Source organism: Erinaceus europaeus, chromosome 11, assembly GCF_950295315.1.
Source record: "Erinaceus europaeus chromosome 11, mEriEur2.1, whole genome shotgun sequence".
Lineage (NCBI taxonomy): Eukaryota > Metazoa > Chordata > Mammalia > Eulipotyphla > Erinaceidae > Erinaceus > Erinaceus europaeus.
The window spans coordinates 51,908,842-51,929,618 of NC_080172.1; the positions used below are offsets into that span (position 1 = coordinate 51,908,842).

General features: G+C 41.1%; 1 protein-coding gene across 1 annotated transcript; it reads right to left on the minus strand.

Moving 5' to 3' along the window:
• Positions 1-14,257: 14,257 nt before the first annotated feature.
• LOC103125518 (late cornified envelope protein 6A) lies at positions 14,258-17,683 on the minus strand. The gene is made up of 2 exons (XM_060201664.1): positions 17,317-17,683; positions 14,258-16,831 (listed from the first exon to the last, which is right to left on the minus strand). The coding sequence occupies exon 2, from the start codon at positions 16,808-16,810 to the stop codon at positions 16,568-16,570; it is 243 nt and encodes an 80-aa protein (XP_060057647.1). The 5' UTR covers positions 16,811-16,831; positions 17,317-17,683; the 3' UTR covers positions 14,258-16,567.
• Between the last annotated feature and the right edge of the window lie 3,094 nt (positions 17,684-20,777).

The following is a 20,777-nucleotide window of genomic DNA, read 5'->3' on the forward strand; positions in this document are numbered from 1 at the left end:
CAGCTGGAGGAGTCCTCTGCAGGGCAAGGGGGAGGCTGGCAAAGAGGTGAGCAGGGGGAAGGGCTGGGGGCAGGGGCCTGAGGCTGACACTTGGGGAGACACTTGTGGAGACATTTGGCAGGGAGCTGGCATTTCTGCTGGCTTTGCTGGCAAGACATCCTGAAGAGTTCAGTTGACTCTGGAAAGCAGTACAGAAATTTTGAAAATCCAAATGAGCACAAGTCTTATGTGCATCAATATTTCTTTATGGAGTCTAGAATTCTGGTTGATTCTGTAGGCCTGGGGCTCACATCTTTCAAGTAAAGTAACCCTACTTTCCTGGGAAATATCAGGCAATGAATACATTAGAATATGGAGCCACAAGGACAGGTTCAAGTAGGGACCAGGACTAAGGTTCAAGCCCCTGGTCCCTACTTGCAAGGAGAAAGCTTCAGGAGAATTAGAGCAATGCTACAGGTGTGTCTCTTTCTTTCTCCTTCTCTAGTTCTCCTCCCCTTCACAATTTCCCTCTATCTTATCAAATGACAGAAAATGGAGTAAGGAAGAGAGAGAGAGAGACAGAGACAGAGAGATATAGACAGATAGCATTGTGGAACCACCTTTTCCTCCTGTCCTGGTTCTTTCAAGACACCTAATTTCAAAGGTCTAATCGTAGGGCAGTAGGTAGTTGTCAGGTCTTAAATAGCTTTTCTTGTAGCCTCTAATCTTTGATGCCGGAAACCACCTGCTGCACCTGCTCCATGGTTTATACTGTGTGTCTTTGCCGTCTCCCCTTTCATTCCCATACTATGAACTCTGCCTTCAGTTCTGCTTCTCAGTATGATGTGACTGCACTTCTGCATGCCAGCCACCTCCAGTCTGGCCCCAATCTGTTTATCATTCATTCTCTCCCTCTTCCAGGACTGGTACTTCAGAGCCACCTCAACTTCCAAGAGCCCAATATTCCTGAAATTGTCACTTAGTACCCATGCTCTCTAACCTGGAATGACTTGTTCCAGAAAGCTGAGCCCAACCAGCCCCAAACTGCAACCAGATCAGCAGGAACACTCACCTTGTTCTCTTAACCTGGAGCAAAGGGCACATACAGGTGAAGTGAAGGGAGCCAGTAAACTGAGGCCTTTTATATACTTCTTGGTCTCCACATGTGAGAATAAGCCAAAAGGATGAGAAAGCTGAGCCCAACCAGGTGGTTATGATGAAAACTTCCCACATTCCAGTGACTCCATTACTCTACCCTTTATCAGCATAGGTCATAGCCAGATCTTCATGAGTATCTTCCCAGAGCAGATCACTCCTCTATAAATGCTAAAACTATTTCAATAAAGATAAGGCAATTGTTACTTGCAAAAGAGGTTACAATGGCCCAGCAGGGAGTGGAACTTAAGGTTCCTAGAAGACTCCAAAGCATGTTTCAGCTGAAAATCTAAAACCACAAATGCTGAATTAATTTAGGATTGGAATCAGTCATCTACACCACATCTATCACCATTCCTTTTTCCTTTTCTTTTTCTGATTTTGATGGAGGGTGAGGGTGGGGGAAGGAAAAGGAGAGGCACCTGCAGCACTGCTTCAACACTTGTGAAGCTCCCCCCAGCCCCAGCAGAAGGAAAGTGGGGATTTGAGGTTGGGTCCTCACACATGGTTACATCAAAAGGCTACCATGTGCACCTTCACTCTACACATGTTGATATAAACACCATGGGCCTCCAGTGAGAAACACTGATGAATGTAACTGTTCCCAAAGTAGGGAAAGAATTGCTAACAGTGTAGCTTCCTAAGGATCCGGATAGGACTTGATGGCAGAGGAGGACCTGGCTGGGGTTAGATTGTTATGTGGAAAACTGAGAAATGCTCCACATGTACAAACTAGTATATTTTACTGGGGAATGTAAACCATTAATACCCCCCCCCCAAAAAAAATATATATATATATATAAGGAATCTGGATAGGACCAGAGAGACATCTTAATGTTAAGAAACAGGACATTCATGCATGAGAACACAGCAGCACAATATGCCAGAGCTGAGTGGTGATGAGTGGTGCCTGGTATCTCTTTCAAATAAACAAACTGTTAAATAGAAAGGGCAGTGATTCTTTTGGCTACTGGGTATGCTCCATACATATACATGGACAAACTGAGATCTGAAGAGAGAGAGAAAGAGATGAAGTCTTCCTAGAGTGCAGCTGGTCAAGCTTGAACTTCTTCGATCCTGTGCAAGACAAAACAAGTAAACTATTCACATAAGTTATTTTTTCACTCCTCCTGGTTCACTCTTTGTCCCCAGTACACATAGTGCTATATATACATGAATCCTCAAAACATTTGTGCAGGAGACCAGGAGATGGCTTATTAGGTAAAGTGCATACTTAACTATCTGTGAGGACCCAAGTTTGAGTTCCTGGCCTCCATATGGAAACTCCTGCACTAGGAAAGCTTCATTGATGATGGAGCTGTGCCTCAGTCTCTCTCTCTCTCTCTCTCTCTCTCTCTCTCCCTCTCTTTCTCCCTGAAAGAAATAAAGACATTTTCTGGGAGCAGTCAACTTGTGCATGCACTGAGCCCCATCAATAAACTGGCAGCAAAAAATGAGAAAATAACATTTGCTTGATGAATGAGTAAGCCATTTGTGAGTGAGGCAGTGGTCTCCCTCTTTTCATTCTTTGAGATAGAAAGAATATTTGAGGAGGCAGGATCAGCAGCATGTGCACAGATAAATTTGGGAGGCTGCTCCCAGGATGGAATGACAAGGACTTTGCTATGAATCCAGGGCCCTTCTGTTCCCTCTATAGCTTTTTTCTAGTATTCAAAAGAAACTGCATAGGATGGTCTTAATATATCTTTGAATCTACTTTAGCACTGATAAATGCCAGCCTTCTAAGATATTAAATTCAGGCACTGTGTTTGTATTTCTTTTTTCTTTTTTAATTTTAACCATTTTTATAAATATTATTCATTTATTTATTATTGTTTATAGACAGAGATAAATTAAAAGAGGAGGAGGAGATAGAGAGGGAGAGAGACACCTGTACCCTTGCTTCACTACTCGTGAAGCTTTTGCAATACAGGTGGGGACCAAGGGCTTGAACCCAGGTTCTTGCTCACTGTAATGCATGCTCTAAACTAGGTGTACCACCGCTTGGCCCTCTTTTTCTTGGTTCTTTATTTTACCAGAATATCTTTTATCTGGGAGTGATGTGTGCAGGTGAGGATGTAAAGTATTAAAGAATTCTATGAGGAAGAAATTTTATAGAATGTTTAATTCATCTTTCTCATTAGAGGACGCCTTAATTTATTTCTTTCTGTTGCCAACTTAGAACATTGTGCATGTATGTGACTTTTGCCTAATTGTGTTTCTTCTCTCTAAAGAATGTTGTTGAACTCCAGGTCTGCAGGAACAGACAGAATGAAACACCTTACTTGCAATGACCTACACTAAAATACTACAGATAATGTTTAAAGGTTAGAGAACAGTATTCTACTATATTGACTCAATATCATCAATGAATTACTGACTCAACAATCAAAACGCACCCCTATAAAAACCCACTTCCTTTTTTTAAAATTTATTTATTTCCTTTTGTTGCCCTTGTTGTAGTTATTATTATTATTGTTGATGTCATCATTGTTGGATAGGACAGAGAGAAATGGAGAGAGGAGGGGAAGATAGAGAGGGGGAGAGAAAGACAGACACCTGCAGACCTGCTTCACCACCTGTGAAGCAACTCCCCTGCAGGTGGGGAGCCAGGGGCTCGAACCAGGATCCTTACGCCGGTCCCTGCGCTTTGTGTCATGTGCGCTTAACCCACTGTGCTACCGCTTGACTCCCTCAAAAGCCCATTTCCTATAGAAGTTTTGCATATATACTGTATGTAAGGTCATTTATGTATTTATTTTTTGCTGGATCCTTATTATGCACAGGTTTTGTTAACAAAAATAAATTGAGATATTTATTTTTGTTGTTGTTTGTGTCACTAGGACTTCACCATTCCAGGTCAGCTTTTTTTTCCAGCAAAAAGACAGAGATTTAGCTAAATGGACAGAAAGACACCACAGCACTGAAGCTTCCTTCAGTATGTTAGGAGTTGGACTCAAACCTGGGTCCTGCAAGTAACAAAGCAAACATACTGTCCAAGTGAGTTATTAGTGCTGGTCCAGAGGATTGAAATATTTCTTTCCACTGAAGCAAACAAACAAGTGTGAATATGTGAAGGAAAAAAAAGGGAGTTAACATTTATTTTCAGGAACCAGCAGAATAGCTTGTTCTGCATTGCCATGTGCACCACCTAAGTTTAAGCTTGACCCCCACCCCCAGAGCACATCTGAGTACTCTGGTGTCCAGCTTGTTTTGTAACTTTTTAAATAGTTTTTATTTATTGGATAGAGACAGCCAGAAATCAAGAGGGAAGGAGACATAGGGAGGGACAGAGATTGAGAGACAGCTGAAACATTGCTTCACCACTCACAAAGCTCTGCAGGTGGGCACCAGGGGCTCAAACCCAGGTCTTTGTGCATTGTAACATGTGCACTCAACCAACCAATTTGCCTTCATATCTTAAAAAGCAAGTCAGCCTGGGATGAGGAAGACCAGGAGTCAGAAAATAAAATTTATTTTCAGAACTTCCATTCTTTAAGCCTATGATTTACACCATCTCAGAAGCTTTATGAGTTTCTCGTCACACTCCCATTTTATTTTACAAGTGAAAAAAGATGGACTTCAAAACAGAGTGGGAGTTAGGGGGGTGTGGGAGAGCCTGGGGTTCTAGACTGATGGGTAAAGAGATAGGGAAGGGCTTGACCTTTTCTGCAAACAGCATAGCAGTAATATTTGATAAGAATCTCAAGTACCAGGTGATAGTGACTCACTTGGTAGAGTGCACACATCACCACATGCAAAGACTTGGGTTTAAGCTACCTGCAGGGGAGAAGCTTCAGAAAGATAGAGCAGTGCTGCAAGCCTCTCTCTCTCTTAACTTCCAGGAATGGATTTATGTAGGCACTGAAGACCATTGGTAACCCTGGTGGCAGAAAATGCAAATTAGATACTAAATGAACAGAAAGGAAAGAAAAGCTCAAAATATTAGTATTTTTTATTTCCTGGACTGTGTACTTTGCACATTAATTACACATGATTTCTAAATGATAATCCTGGGAACCCAGCTGCCAGAGACTTTCAAACTCCAATTCTTCTGGCTCCTCCCCTAAGCAGCAGGAGTGCCTTGGGGGTGCTCTCTGTCTTCCCACCGTCTTCCCCACTACCTCTCCCATCCTTTCACATCTCTACATAAGAATAGGAAGAAGATGGGATTCCAAATAGGGCACTGACATTTGAACTGTATGTATGTTCTTGTGTGTGTGCTCGTGTGTGTGTGTGTGTGTGTGTGTGTGATCTATTTCATTTTTATTCTGCAAACTGGAATAAACAATGAAGAATAGAGTTCGTGCACCTGGATGCCAGGGAGGCAGCTAAACATACATTGGAGTTTACTTCCTTGTCTTCATATCATCCCAATTTATATGGAGACTCCTGAAAATTTTGAGTCCTATTTTTTAATGCCATTAGTCCTTAAATCTTGACTATTTGGTTGCTTGGGAGGAAGAGCCTGAGCAGTGAACAATCTGGGCTTTCTTCTCATTGGCCCCATCACCAGCTGCAAATCAAAGTCATTGCACCTCTGCCTGTTGTATATGTAGGAGGTATATATTTTATTTAACTTGATAACAGGGTAATGCTGCTTAGAAGTGTGACTAAGCAAAATGAGGTAGCCTCCAAGGAGAGGTCTTAGTGGGTAGAGCTCAAAACTTGACTGCACAAGGTCCCTTATTCTATCCCAGGGGCCGCAAATTCCAGTCTTATCTATCTATCTATCTATCTATCTATCTATCTATCTATCTATCTATCATCTATCTATCTATCTATCTATCTATCATCTATCTATCCATCTGTCTGTCTTTGTCTATATATATCTAATCTAGCTATCTCTTTCTCTTTCAAGAACTTTTTTTTTTTAATAAATGAAAATAGGGATCTGGTCAAGAAGCTTACCTGGATATTTCCCTTGCTTTGTTATGTTTGAGTTTGGTTCCCAACACACTGCTGAGGGCTATCTTACCCATCTCCTTCTGTCTTTGTCTCTTTCTGTTTAAAAAAGTCTGCCCAGAGCAGTGATACCCCAGCAATAGCAACAATAACAAAAGAAAATGGTGATGTCATGACCATTTAGACAGAGAAGGGATGTGATGATATCTGTGTTTTGGAAAGATTTTTTTTTGAATAAGTTGGCTTCCCTGTCTTGACCTAATTACTTAAGAAGTTGCCATCTGTGAGGCCAGGTGATGGCACATCTGGCTGAGTACACACATTACCATGTCTTCAAAGTTCAAATCCCAGCTCCCCACCTGCAGGTGGGGGCAGGAGGGTTCACAAACAGTGAAGCAGGGCTGTACGTATCTTTTTCCCTCTGTATGTCACCCTCTCCTCTTAAATTCTCCTTTTCCTATCAAATAAAATAGAAATAAAGAAAAAAAAGTAAATATGGCTGCTAGGAGTGGTGGATTTGTAGTGCTAGGACTGAGCCCCAGTGATAACCTTAGTGGTAATTTTAAAAAGTTAAAAAATGAAGAAACTGCCTTCTATGGGGACTGGCCAGGCTATAGGTCTGATGTGAGGGTCAGTGCTGGACCTGGGCAGGGAGCTCTTTATTCCTGAGTGTAGCCAGAAAAAGTGGTTAGGTAGGAAACAGAGGGTCTGTCTTGGACAGTGGCTTGTCTGGTCACAACATTCCTGGGCTCTGCCCTAACCTGCCTAAGCACTTCCTCACCATCCTGCCTATGTCAGGACCCAGGTGTGTTGTGAATTCCTGCCTATCTGGGGTGTACCCTTTAATAGAAGGGCGGAGTACCTGCCAAACCAGCACTGGCATGCATGTGTGTATGAGATTCTTATCATGTTAATCGTTCAGTGATGAAAGAAAGCAAAACAAGGTTCTTCCTTCCCCATGAGTGATAGGACCTTTGGAAAGTCCTATGGGCTGGGATCTCAAAAGGTGCGAAGGCAAGGGGGTCTGATGTTACAAACAGCCTCAGAACATAGGAATTCACTTCTGGGACACTGAGGGACTGATTTTACTTGTGCTTTTTTGGGGATAGTCATGATCCATGTTCAGTGTCCTGACCCCATGGTTCTGAGCCCCTTCTAATAAGGAGAGAAGGGAACAGCAAACAGCATCGACTTGGCATAATCTATTCTCATTACTTCTATGAAGTGGCTTCAGAAGCCAACTGACTTTCCTTGGCTATAGAAGGTGGCTAGAAGAAATATGGTCACCTGGGAGGTGGTGTATTCTTATCTTACAAACATGAGTTTGCAAGAAGTTTGAGACATAACATGTGCCAGAGTAGGTGATTCTCTGGATCAATCTCTCTCTGTCCTTCCTTCTCTCTGTTTCACTTCTGTGAAATAAGTAAAAACAAATAAAGACAGTTTTGTCAAATTTTAGATGCAGGCTCAAGTGTGACTTCATAACACTGGGAGAAGCTTTGATGCTGTAGAAACTTTATCTCTCTCTTAATATTTATTTATTTATTTATGTATTTATTTATTTATTTATATGAGAGACACAAGACAGAGGAATGAAAGAAAGAAGGAAGGAAGAAAAAAAGGAACCAGACCACTGCTTAGTTCTGGTTTATGGTAGTGCTGGAGACTGAACCTGGGACCTTGGAGCCTCATGCATGGGAATCTTGCAGAACCCTTATGTTTCTCCCCACCCCTATCTCTATCTCATCTCTATCTCTATCTCTCTCTTTCTTTTTATTTTCTTTTTTTAAAATTAGCTTTATTTATTTTTTGGATAGAGGCCATGAGAAATTGAGAGGAAAGGAGGTGATATACAGGCAGAGAGGCAGAGAGTCATCTGCAGCACAGCTTCACCACTTGCAAAGCTTTCTCCCTGCAGGTGGGGAGCAGGGGGGCCAAACCTGGGTCCTTGTGCATTGTAACATGTGCTCTCAACCAGGAGTGCCACCACCCGACCCCTAAATTCATTTTCTTTTAAAATTACTTTTATTTATTTACTGGGTAGAGACAGAAATCAAGAGAAAAGGAAGAGATGTAAAGGAGAGACAGAGAGACACCTGCAGCACTGCTTCACCACTTGGAAAAATTTTTCCCTGCAGATAGGAACCAGGGGCTTAAACTGTCATCCTTATGCTTGGTAACATGTGAACTCAACCAGTGTGCCACTATTTTGTACCCTATTCTCTCTTTTAAAAATAAAATTGTATTGGGATCAGGCAGAAGAACACCCACTTGAGTGCACATGTTATCATACACAAGGACCTGGGTTCAAGCCCCCAGTTCCCAACTGTAATGGGGAAACTTCACAAGCAGTGAAGCAGTGAAGCAGCGCTCTAGGTGCCTCTCTGTCTCTCTCCCTCTCTATCTCTACTTCCACTCTCAATTGACCTCTTTCTCAATCCAACAAATAAATACATAAATAAGAGCCTTCCCTGTCTTAAAAATAAATAAAGTGCATTGAGGTGACATGGCTGATAACTTTGTATAATATCTTCATGTTTCATCCAGGTCATTACAAATGGCAAAACTTCATTCCTTTTTATGGATGAGTAATATTTCCCTGTGTATACTGTGACTTCTTTACCCACTTATCCATTAGTGGAAACTTGACTCTTTCTATGTCTTGGCTATTGTGAACAGTGCTGCAGTGGACTTAAGGGTTCACAAAGTCTTTTAAAAATTTTTGAGGTCAAACTATTTTTAATAATTAATAATGATTTACAGGATTATGAAATTACAGGGTTATAGTTTCACACCTCACCTACCACGAAGGTTCTTTGCCACTCACTCCACCCCACCCTGATAACCACTAGAGTTCTCATAATTGTCAAAAAAAATTGTAGGTTTGACTACTTTTGTTTATTTATTTTTGGCAATTTCATGTATTTAAATTTTAAACCATCCAGATGTTTTCTTTTATTTCCTTACTTTGTGAAATGTAATCAACTCCAGTTCCATCCATTTTGTCCCAGAAGACACATATCCTCTTTATTATTTTTTATCTGCAGAGTAATATTGCATTGAAATATCTCATAACTGCAGCTTTGCTTCATTGCTTGCAAAGCTTCCCCTGTGCAGGTGGGGACTGAGAGGTTGAACCTGGGTCCTTGCATATTGTAGCATTTGCACTCAGCCAGGTGCTCCACCATCCAGCCCCCCAACTTTTCTATAATGGTTGCACTCCACCATGAGGGTCCAAGCAGTTCACCTGTTGTTTCTTATATTAATGAAAATAGCTATTCTCCCATTCTTGTACTTATCATTTTGACTCCCCAGGACTCTATGTTAGACTTGATCATCATTCTCTCCACAGTTCTATCCTTAACTATAATTTCAGGACTTTCTTACTTCATTGCAACATCATCCTTTACTTTTGGTATTGCTGATGGGTTCCTCTCACCAAAATTAGCAGGAAGGCTCTTTGCTTTCATCATTTGCCTTGCAGTCTATATTTCTTTTTTTTTTTTTTAATTTTTTATTTAAGAAAGGATTAGTGAACAAAAGCATAAGGTAGAAGGGGTACAACTCCACACAATTCTCAACACCCAATCCCCATAACCCACCCCCTCCCATGGTAGCTTTCCCATTCTCTATCCCTCTGGGAGCATGGACCCAGGGTCCTTGAGGGTTGCAGAAGGTGGAAGGTCTGGCTTCTGTAATTGCTTCCCCGCTGAACATGGGCGTTGACTGGTCGGTCCATACCCCCAGTCTGCCTCTCTCTTTCCCTATTAGGGTGTGACTCTGGGGAAGCTGAGTTCCAGGACGCAGTCTATATTTCTTAAGAGAAAAGCCATCACAGTGAAAGCCATGCTAGCCACCCCTCACCACATAACCTGCTTCAGCTGAACCAGTGATGTTTTATTTTCTAGAAAACCCAGTGTCATAAAACTGCACTATAGTTGACATGTTTTCCTTTCTCCCCTAACCCTGTGAGTTGACTATGACTCCATATGAGAAAGTTGAATATCGAGCAGCTAAAAGCATGCAGATGTCATACCAACTCTAGGTTCCAGAGCAATAGGGCCAACCAAGCAGGCATCACAAGCAGCAAGGGAAATGCCCTTTCATTCTTGCTCTCGGTGCTGTGACATGTTGAAGATTCCCAAACTGACCAACCCTGTAAGCCATGTTGGAAGCACTTCTAAAATGCAAATTTTGGGCTCCCTTCTAAGGCCTATTGACAAAATCACTAAGGACTAGATTTCAATCACTTTCATTGCTATTTGTTTTACTTTATTTTTTTTTATTATTTCATTATTTATTTAAGAAAGGAGACATTAACAAAACCGTAGGATAGGAGGGGTACAACTCCACACAGTTCCCACACCTGATCTCTATATCCCCTCCCCTGATAGCTTTCCCATTCTCTATCCCTCTGGGAGTATGAACCCAGGGTCATTGTGGGTTGCAGAAGGTAGAAGGTCTGGCTTCTGTAATTGCTTCCCCGGTGAACATGGGTGTTGACTGGTCTATCGATACTCCCAGTCTGCCTCTCTCTTTCCCTAGTAAGATAGGTCTCTAGGGAAGCGGAGCTCCAGGACACATTGGTGGGGTTGTCAGTCCAGGGAAGTCTGATCAGCATCCTGCTGGCCTCTGGAACCTGGTGGCTGAAAAGAGAGTTAACATACAAAGCCAAACAAATTGTTTAACAATTATGGACCTAAAGGCTGGAATAGTGCAGATGACGTGTTGGGGGGTACTCACTACAGACTCTTGTGTACTGCTTTCAGTTATATATTTTGCCCTAGTTTATAAATAATCACTTTCATTGTTTAAACATTCCCCAAGTGATTCTGTAAGCTTGGGAACTATAGTTCTAAAGTGTTCTAGTAGCCCCAAAGAACAACTAGTTCATAGAAATTGAGTTCACATTCCCACTGCCTCCTATTGCTTTAAGATCTTTATAGACAATTAAAAGATTCAGGAGGCACAGACACCCCACAGAATCAGCCTTGGAGGAGGTCTCAGCAACCATTTAGAACAACCTCCTGCAGTGTGCTTAGAAACATCGTCCAGGAAGATTAGATAGAAAAATACATATTGGGGGTCAGGTGGTGGTGCACCTGGTTGAGCACACATGTTGCGATGTACAAGGACTCAGGTTCAAGCCCCCGTCGTCCCCACCTGCAGGGGGAAAGCTTTGTGAGTGGTAAAGCAGGGTTACAGGTATCTTTCTGCCTCTTTCCCTCTCTTATCTCTCTCTTCTGCTCGATTTCTGACTGTCTCTATCCAATAAATAAATAAAAATAATAAAAAATTAAAATAGAAAAATACATATTCATTTACCAATTGAACAGGCAAGATTAGATATATTGAAAACCTATTCTGGTCCCATAACAAAGCATGGTGAAATAGATTATGAAGCAATTGTGAAGCTTTCTGATGGTTTTAATGGAACAGAACTGAGATATGTTTGTACTGAAGTAGGCATGTTTACAATTCGAGCTGCTCATGACTTTGTAGTCCAGGAAGAGTTCATGAAAGCAGTCAGAAAAGTGGCTGATTCCAAGAATTGGACTACAAACCTGTGTAACTTAGTGTAAGGATTTTGATGGCTGCATGACAGATATTGGCTTAATATAAAATTAAAGTTAAGGAAAATAATGTATTTATTGGCAATGATCTCATTACAAGTATATTAATAATATATATGTGAATAACATCTTATAATTAATAATTCAATAATTCAACTTTTAAGATTGGCATAGAGGAGATTTGTATGTTAGTGTTGCAGTTATTGCGGCAGAAATTATAAAAGTATGTTGAAACTTTTCCTATTTGCTGTGTGAGGATTTTATAAAACATTTAAAGTGGTTTGAGATAGTAGTTTCAAGAGAGCATTTCTTATGACTTATTTTATATCATTTGTTTTCCTCATCCTAAACAAATGAGTAAAATCTCTTTGGAAAAAAAAATCTTTGTATTGGTTCTAAGACTGTTGTCAACTATGACCTTAATCTTTACAAATAAATAATTCTTTCTTTCTTTCTTTCTTTCTTTCTTTCTTTCTTTCTTTCTTTCTTTCTTTCTTCCTTCCTTCCTTCCTTCCTTCCTTCCTTCCTTCCTTTCTCTCTTTCATTCTTTCTTTCTTTTTTATTGATTTAATAATGATTGACACGATTGTAGGATAAGAGGGGTACGATTCCATACGATTCCCATCATCAGAGTTCCATATCCCATCCCATCCTTTGAAAGTTTCCCTATTCTTTATCCCCCTGGAAGTATGGAAGTATCTTTATGGGATGCAGTAGATGGAGGGTCTGGCTTCTGTAATTGTGTCTCTCCTAGAATGGGAATTAACAGGTCAATCCATACTCCCAGCTCATTTCTGTCTTTCCTTAGTAGGGCAGGGCTCTGGAGAGGTGGGATCCGGGGACATATTGGTGACTTCATCTGCCCAGGAAAGTCAGTTTGGTATCATGGTAACAACTGCATGGTTGAAAAGCATTAAGATATAAAGCAGAACAAATTGCTCAGTAAGAATATAGGTAAGAATATAGTAGATGAGATTGGGGGGGTCTTCATTTTGGAAAAAAGCTAGGAAGTCTATTTTAAGTATATTCCTTGGGGCCCATGATTTTGCTAATGTTTGCCTGAGCTTGACAGCTAATATGCAGATGGGCTGGAAGGACTGTGTCAGAGTTGGTAAGAGGATCAGAAAGCTGGGTCAGGGCTGAGAATAACTCCCAAATATGAGAAAAGTACACAAATACCATAATTCTTTAGTTAGTTTTAACCAGAGCACTGCTCAGCTCTGGTTTCTGGTGGTGCTAGGGATTGAATGTGGGACCTCTGAGCCTCAGGAATGAGAGTTGTTTTGCATAACCATTATGCTTTCTCCTTAGTCCTGCAGTGTCATTGAAGTTCCATTGTTAAGAAAGGCAATCTCTCACTTGAATTACACTTTATTCTTGTGCTTCTCTAGCCCAAACACACAATCCCTTTCTATTTATGAGAAGTATCAGACATACAATTATATTTAGTTTTAAAATAAAATGATGCATATATATGTATATATATATATATATATATCCTTGCTAAAATTACAGTAGTTAATATAATTATTCTAAACTATCTGGTTATGCCTTTAATTCTTTGCCTCCTTGCAGGAATATTAACATTCTCAGTGGTACATATTGATTAAAGCTCTAATCTATCATTTCTTTCCTCTGTCATCCTTAATCACATTTTCTTTCATTCCTACTTCTCTCCCCAATTCCTATCCCCTTTTTACTTCCTCACAAGGCCTTCCTTGCTCTCAGCAGACATTTTCAGATAAGACAGTGACAGAGAGACAGAAGGAGAGTGGGGAATACATCACATAACACTAGACTTTCACCTAGACCAGTGATGGCCTGGTTCAAGTCTGGGTCATGTGTATGGCAAAGCAGGCACCCTCCCAGGTGAGCTATTTTGCTCACCTTTAATTTCACTCATGATGCTCCTTGATAGCCTCTTAGCTGTATTTATTTATTTATTTATTTATTTATTTATTTATTTATCTATCTATTCATTCATTCATGTTATTGTTCTGGGAGATTCACTGTGTTTTCGGAAAGAGAGAGACAAACAGGGAGGTAAGGAGAGACACTAAAGCACTGAAGTGCCCCCCAGTGCCCTAGTACTCTTATGTGTGGTATACTGGGGACTTGAACCTGTATCAGCGCATAGCAGGACCAGCAACCTCTCAGGTGAGCTATATTGCTTGTGCCACACACACACAGAGAAAGAGAGAGGGAGAGAGAGAGAAAGAGAGAGAGAGAGAGACCAAAGCACCTTGCTCATCTCTGGTTTATGGTGGTGCTAGGAATTGATGGGAATTAAACTGGGGGCCTCAGAGTCTCAGACAGATTTTTTTTTTTTTTTTGCAGGACAAATCTGCAATCTGCTTAACTTGGTCAACTTCAGTAGAGAAGGAGAGGAAAAGAGAAGGACATGGAAGTGTCCCTCAGTGTGTTTGGGGCCTGTTGGAATCTGGCTCGCACCCATGGAAGAGCAGCTCTCTTTCAAGTGAACTATCTAGCTACCCCCAAAACACATTCCTTAAGTGGAGCATTTTAATTAGAGGGAGAGTTTGAGAAAGAGTCTGACAATTCTAGAACTACGAAGAATAATCACCAGTAAGAATGTCTATTTTACAGTTGTTTAGACACTAAGAGAGAGGAAACAAAGGCAGGGAAGAAGTTACACAGAGCCTGGTGTTTTATATTTATACTATACTACATTCACATCAAATTATTATTACATACACACACTGCATATCAGCATGAAATAGTATTAGCAATAACAGAAATTAGAAATAAGGTCTTAAAATACTGTGAAATGATTCTATTCTGTAACATTATAAAATCTATTAATATACTATTAAATTACTAGCTGTGTTTATTTTTAGGGATTTTAAATTGGTCTTAATCATCTTATGCTTATATACTTTAACAATTCTTTATACAAGAGTGTATTATTTGCTAAATGGGAAAATTACATATTTACTATTAAGATTGTACACAATTACCATACAATTATACTCATATAACAAAGAAAAAATCAGATGACTTGATACGCTCTGGAAATAAGACTCCTGTGCACTGGAGATGATGGGTAGGCTGATGTACTGCTTGGACTCAGGACAGCATAATCTTAACTACTTGGGGAGAAAATTCTGTGCTGGAGAGAGGGGGTGTACTATAGTGCCAGAGAAGCTCCAGAGTCATTAGGTCTCTCCTTCTCTCTTGTTATCTTTCTCTATGTGAGCGAAAAAGTTACCTATAACCATGACATCACCTCTCTGAGAGGCCCTAGAACTTGGGGGGAGAAAAAAAGCTTTAAGTACTACAACTAAAGATTTACTTCACTACCTACCAACATTAGTATTTCTTGACGTTCCACTAGAGAAGAGAGATTATTAGCACTACATCATTCTTTCCACTTTAGGAAGGTTTAAATCAAACATTTTACTAGGGACACCTGGAGCTGGGAGAAAAAAAAAAGTGCCCCCTATAAGATAAGAATCAGCTAGATCTTAATTAATTAATTAATTAGTTAATTTTTACCAGATCAATGTTCAGCTCTAGCTTATGGTAATGCTGGGGACAGAACCATGACTTTCAGAGTCCCAGGCATAAAAGTCTTTTGCATAACCACTAGGCTGTCTCTGTGGCTTTTTCAGCTAAATTTTTTTATCTGTTCCTCTCTACCTTCCTTCGGCCTCCCCCAACCTCAGACCCTGAGCATGGGTTAAAGCCATATCAAAGGCAAAATACTTTAGTATCTTCTTTTTAAAATTATTCCCCCCACTTAATGGGGGCGTAGTGTTAATGGCTTACAATAAGGGTCTTAGCACATAGGTGCAGCCTCTCATTCATTTCCTCATGATAAGTGTCACTCCAACTTAAGTCCTTTTCCACCATCTTGCACCAGGATCTCTGGGCCCCCTCATCACACATCCCTTTTCCCTTTTGCCCCTTTGGAGCAAAACAATTTATCAAGAGAAAATATAAAGTATCTGGAGTTTTACACCACAGTCCAGTAAACTTGGTAAACTGGTTGGGATCTTGACAAAGGACTGGGATCTTGAATGCCTCACATCATCATCAGATCAGCCACTCCAACTGCATTGGAATTGTGCCACTGGCACCTGTGTGCATTTGCTTGTGCTCTCTTCTATCTGGAAGATTCTTTCCTTACCATCAGACTTCCCCAAACAAAGTCTTCTTATCCTTCAAGGCCCTGCTTCAATGCTGCCTGCTTCGAAAATCTGTACTCCTTATAGGCGTGCTCCCAAGTTCAAATTTTTTCTGACACTGGAGTCCACTTTAGACCCACACATCATGGTGAGTTTATATGTCTTAGATTTTTTTTTTATACTTTGTACACAGAATGAGAAACAGAAAACAACATTCCATTGAGTCTAAAATTACATTTGTTTGTTCATCTATAATCATCTAGAGTGATTCACTTCTCTCCCTGGAGAATAAGCTTTTGTACAGCAGAGAGGAATCTCTCACTTAACACTGTAGACACAATGCCAAGAGGTACACAATTTGTGCTTGACATATGTGTGTTGTAATGGTGTCCCCAGTGCTAGAATCATGTGATCACACATGCCCATGGTTTTGAGGATGCTGGCAACTCAGACAAAGGTCTCAAACCAGCAGTATCTTTGAAACAGTGTCTTCTGTGTCAGAGGGACAGAAAAAGGTGCAGTGTGCACCAGCAGAAGCAGCCATGTGTCTGAGCTGGGTGCTCCAGGGTTCATAACAGTCTTTCCTCCAGAGGACTCTCTGCTATGTTATTGCTAAGTGGAAAGGTAGCTAGAAGATAGAGTAGCTATGTCTCATTGTCTAGTTCTTGCCTCTCTAATCCCAGGGGATCTGTTGATCTGTCAGTTTTTTGTTTTTTTTTTTAGCCCAAATAATAAGAGAAGACATGAGCTCAAAGGGCCTGAGAAGGAGAGACCAGCTGTCCCTGGCCTTCCCTGAGGCTGACCACTCTAGCATTCTTCCTCCTTGATGCGGTAAGTGGTGCCTCCCCGAAGGCAGCGAGGCTGCCTTCTGCGCATCCTTTTGGTGCCCGCCCAGTTCACATCCTGAGGTCTTTGGGAAGCAGAATCACAGCCTCCGGAACAGGGAGCACAGGAGGCAGGGCAGGGAGTTGGGCAGGGGCTTGGCCACTGAGGACGGGAGCACATGGGTGCACGAGGAGTTTCCCAAGATTGCTGGTTCTGCTGGGACATCACTGGACTAGTTGTTCAGTGCTGGAAGGAAAAAAATACTCAGTTAGATCTGGGACCCAGTAACCTTGAGGATCTGTTTCACTTCCCTGTGATATGAAGATGTCAAAACAAAGCTCAGCTTGTAAATTGTGCTGCAATCTATCCTGGGAAAGTGGGTTTGAAAGAGCAAAATATGTTGGAGAACAAATTATGGTGGGAACTCCCAATGTACCTACTCACCGACAACCAAGTACATAAATGACTCTTGATAAATTATTCAAACCAGAGAAAAGAACTGAAACCTAGTTGAGTCAAAAGTCTACTTGTTCCAGGCCAGTGCCCACCATGCTTAATCATGGTCAACTAATGTCTTTGCTCTGATTCTGCCTTGAGACTCCTAAGCTCGCAAATATCTTCTCTCCTTCACCAAGTCTTTAGCTTGAGCTCTTTCTCCCATCTGAGATTATTTAAAGTCTTTATGAATGAGGTTATTAGTTTCCCTTCTCCCTGCCCCAACTCCCTCTTACCTGGTTTATTTAATCACACCTCAAGAAGAGACAAGTGGAGAAGTGGAGGCTATCTTAGCAGCACCTGCATAAGGGACAGCCAGTGTCCCCATATGGAGAAGTCACCTTCCTCTACAGGAAGAGGAGTGCACAGGTCATCTCTGGAGGATTCTTGGAAGCCTTGTGGGGCTGGGAAGGAGGATGTCTTTTATACATCCTCACACCAATGCCTCCAAGCTATGCATTATTGGAGGACAGCCACAGAGCAGACTATCTATCCGGATGTTACACAATTCCTGGGACTGAATCCTCAGTTGTCCCAGCTGGGATGTAGGTCAAAGGAATTCTCATATGAGTAACTTACTAGGAGTCTGAAGGATTCAATTTGGTCATTTTAGGGGCATGCACACTAATCATATTAACAGAGTCAAGGAGAAAGACCAATACGGAGTTAGTTCTATGTAGAACTGGGCAGGAGGGATAAAGTTCAAAACCACCCAAGTCTGGGGAGGACCTTTCTCAGATACCTTCCACCTATCACCTATGGTTTTCTCCCATTCCTCCTCTAGACACTTGTCTGGATACAGCTATGTCCTCCATTCTCTGAAACTCATAGATACTTTTCACGCTCTTTATAGATCACCAGCATCCAGGTGACCTAAATACTTGTCCTGTCATTTTTGTCAAGTTGTTCTTGGGTGGCAGGAATTTGTCTTTACCATATCTGCATTCCTAGAACCTGATACTATCCCTGACATAAAGAAGATGCTGAGGAAAAAGCAGCCTGGAGCAAGGAAATCACATGTGTTTAAGATCTCAGCTCTGCAAAAGAATAGAAAATAAAGAGGGGGGTGTTGTGACCCCCAACAGGAGTTTGGGATTATTAGCATACAAATGACATCACCCTGAGGAGGTGCTTCAGAGAAGGGAATGCATAAAAGCAAGGGATTTGAGCAGGTTGCTCTCTTTGGCTGCTGATTCTTCTCCTGGTCAGATGCATTTGGCAGAGGTAGGTATCTGCCATAGCTACTTCTCCTGGGAACTGAACACCTGTGACTCTGCTAGTTGGTAAACTTTTAGACCTGTCTACAGCCATGGACAACCTTTACCAGAGCTGATAATTGTTTATCTTATGGGACTAAACTTTTGATAACTATACTCAGAATTTATGGACCTAGCATAATCTTAACCCTTGATGATGTTTGTTTATTTTATCTTTTACCTGTTTTACCCTAATAAACCTTGTATTGTTTAAACCAGTTTCAAGCTCCTGCTATGAATCCTTTTATGTGCTGCAGCAGCCCCACAAACCACTTTTTAAGTTAAATTACAACAAATGGCACCTCAACTTGTTGCAATTATTTTTTGTCCCAACCCTATTTTATTTGTTTGACTTTAATTTCACCCTACCCACTTTTTGCTGTATGTGGCTTAACTATATCTCCCACGTGCTGAGTTACTAAGTATGGTCCACGTTGATTTCCCTGCTGAGGGGCCCAAATGTGTTTCAAAGTTTTAACCCCACCTCCATGTCGCTCTGACTTTAATCTGCTCCAACATGTTTTGCCAGTCCCTGTTCAGGGTGCCATTATGCCGGGCTAGCTTCACAGGAGAGAGAGAGAGAGAGAGAGAGAGAGAGAGGAGCAGGGACTCATGGCTGAGTGGTACACAGTTCAGTCTTTATTCATGTGGAATGCAGTGCAATCTAAGCTATCTCTAATCACAATCCTGTCCTTATATATCCTGAGGCGGAAGTGTCAGGTCCAAAGAGGATGTACGTAGGATAGGGGGTGGGGAGAAGGAAAAAGTGAACAAAACAGTGAGGATTAAATCAATCCCCTGGAGGCAGGGCGGTGCTTAGTTAACAGTGGTTATGTAAATAGAATACAGTGTTCAGCAGGGGGGATTAAACCAATGAAACAGAAGGGGTTTTAGAAGCAGAATTTAGAAGCATACCAACAATGTTTCTATGGTTACTTACTCCTTTATTTTTCTGTTCAAGTCAGTTTTCCCTTGACTTTTATTTACCACAGTGTTAATTTTTTTTTCTTTTTATCCCTATGCTCTTTACCACTTGACTTTACTGTAAGCTGATTAGGGACCCAACAAGCATGCTAATTCTTGGTAAGTGACCAACAATTAATTTTAAGCTATTTTTTATTCTTATCCTTTCTAAATGGTCACATTGGGTATCTTGCATTCTAAAGAAGACAGTTTTCACCTCAGACAGTTGAAAGAAACTTTAAAGATATGTAAAATTCAGTGTTCTGGCAGACAATTAAGAAAGTTGTTAAATGTAATAGAGGTGGTCTCTGGACCTCTTCCCAAGAATACAGCTATATCAATTGAGATATGGACACAAATTAGAGATTACTTATTGAAAAATATTGGTATAGTCACAGCAAAACATCTTTGGACTTATAAGCTCTGCCTTTTTATTTTAAATCAATTACAGGCTTATTTTCAGGACTATTCCCTAAAGCTTTCTTCTCAAACTTCCAATTCCATTTCTCCTTCCTCTTCTCAGACACAAACTGTTTCTGACACATTTTTTTTTTTACTGAGACTAAACCAGCTAACCTGCCTTTATATGGACCTTATCTATACTGTCTCGCTATTCCAAACACCACCCTACCACTACAATCTTTGATCTATAAAAATCCTTTCCTTAGCCCATCTCTCTGGGTTTCCTCCATGCAGCCTCTGGAACCTCCACCTCCACCCCTTCTGGTGCCTCCACCTCCACCCCTTCTTCCTGTGTTGTCACCATCCCCCCTTCCACATACATTTCAACAGGCTACCCCTGTGACTCAACATCATTTAACCCATTCTTACTCCTACCACCTCTTCCTACTGTGCCACTTGACTCATTCAACCCCTTCCTAACTCCTCATCCTTGCCTTCACCCTCAATAGACCCAGTTTTTTTCTGCTACCATTGATAAAAACAGAAAAGTTCCTATTGAGCGAAACCTTAAATTTGATGCTCCCTACAGGAGAAGGAACTGAGACGGAATATAAAATTTGGCCAGATCATGTTCCCAGAGATATCTCATCCAGTCCACTAGTGGCTGAGAGTGCCATTACTTCTCCCAGCGAACATATGAACATTAGAAAAAATGACAGACACTTTGCTGTGCAATCAGCAGTCAGAATAAGTGATCAGTTACCTAGCACTAATGTAGAGTCTTTCAGCTCTGTTATTCAGGAAGCCACAGAACCCTACAGAGAATTTGTGCACAGATTATAGGAAACTATCAGTAGACAAGTAGACAACAAAGCAGCAGCCAGAATTTTAATTAAGTGACTAGCCTATGAAAATGCAAGCCAAGATTCTAAAGAAAGTCTTGGGCCACTTTAGGATCTAGATTTAAGTATTTCTCAGATGATAAAAGCATGTACTGTGAGGTACAGACTCAAACCCATAAAGTACATGTTATGGCTGAATTTAATCAGGGCACATATGTGGCAGGCTCAGTAAAG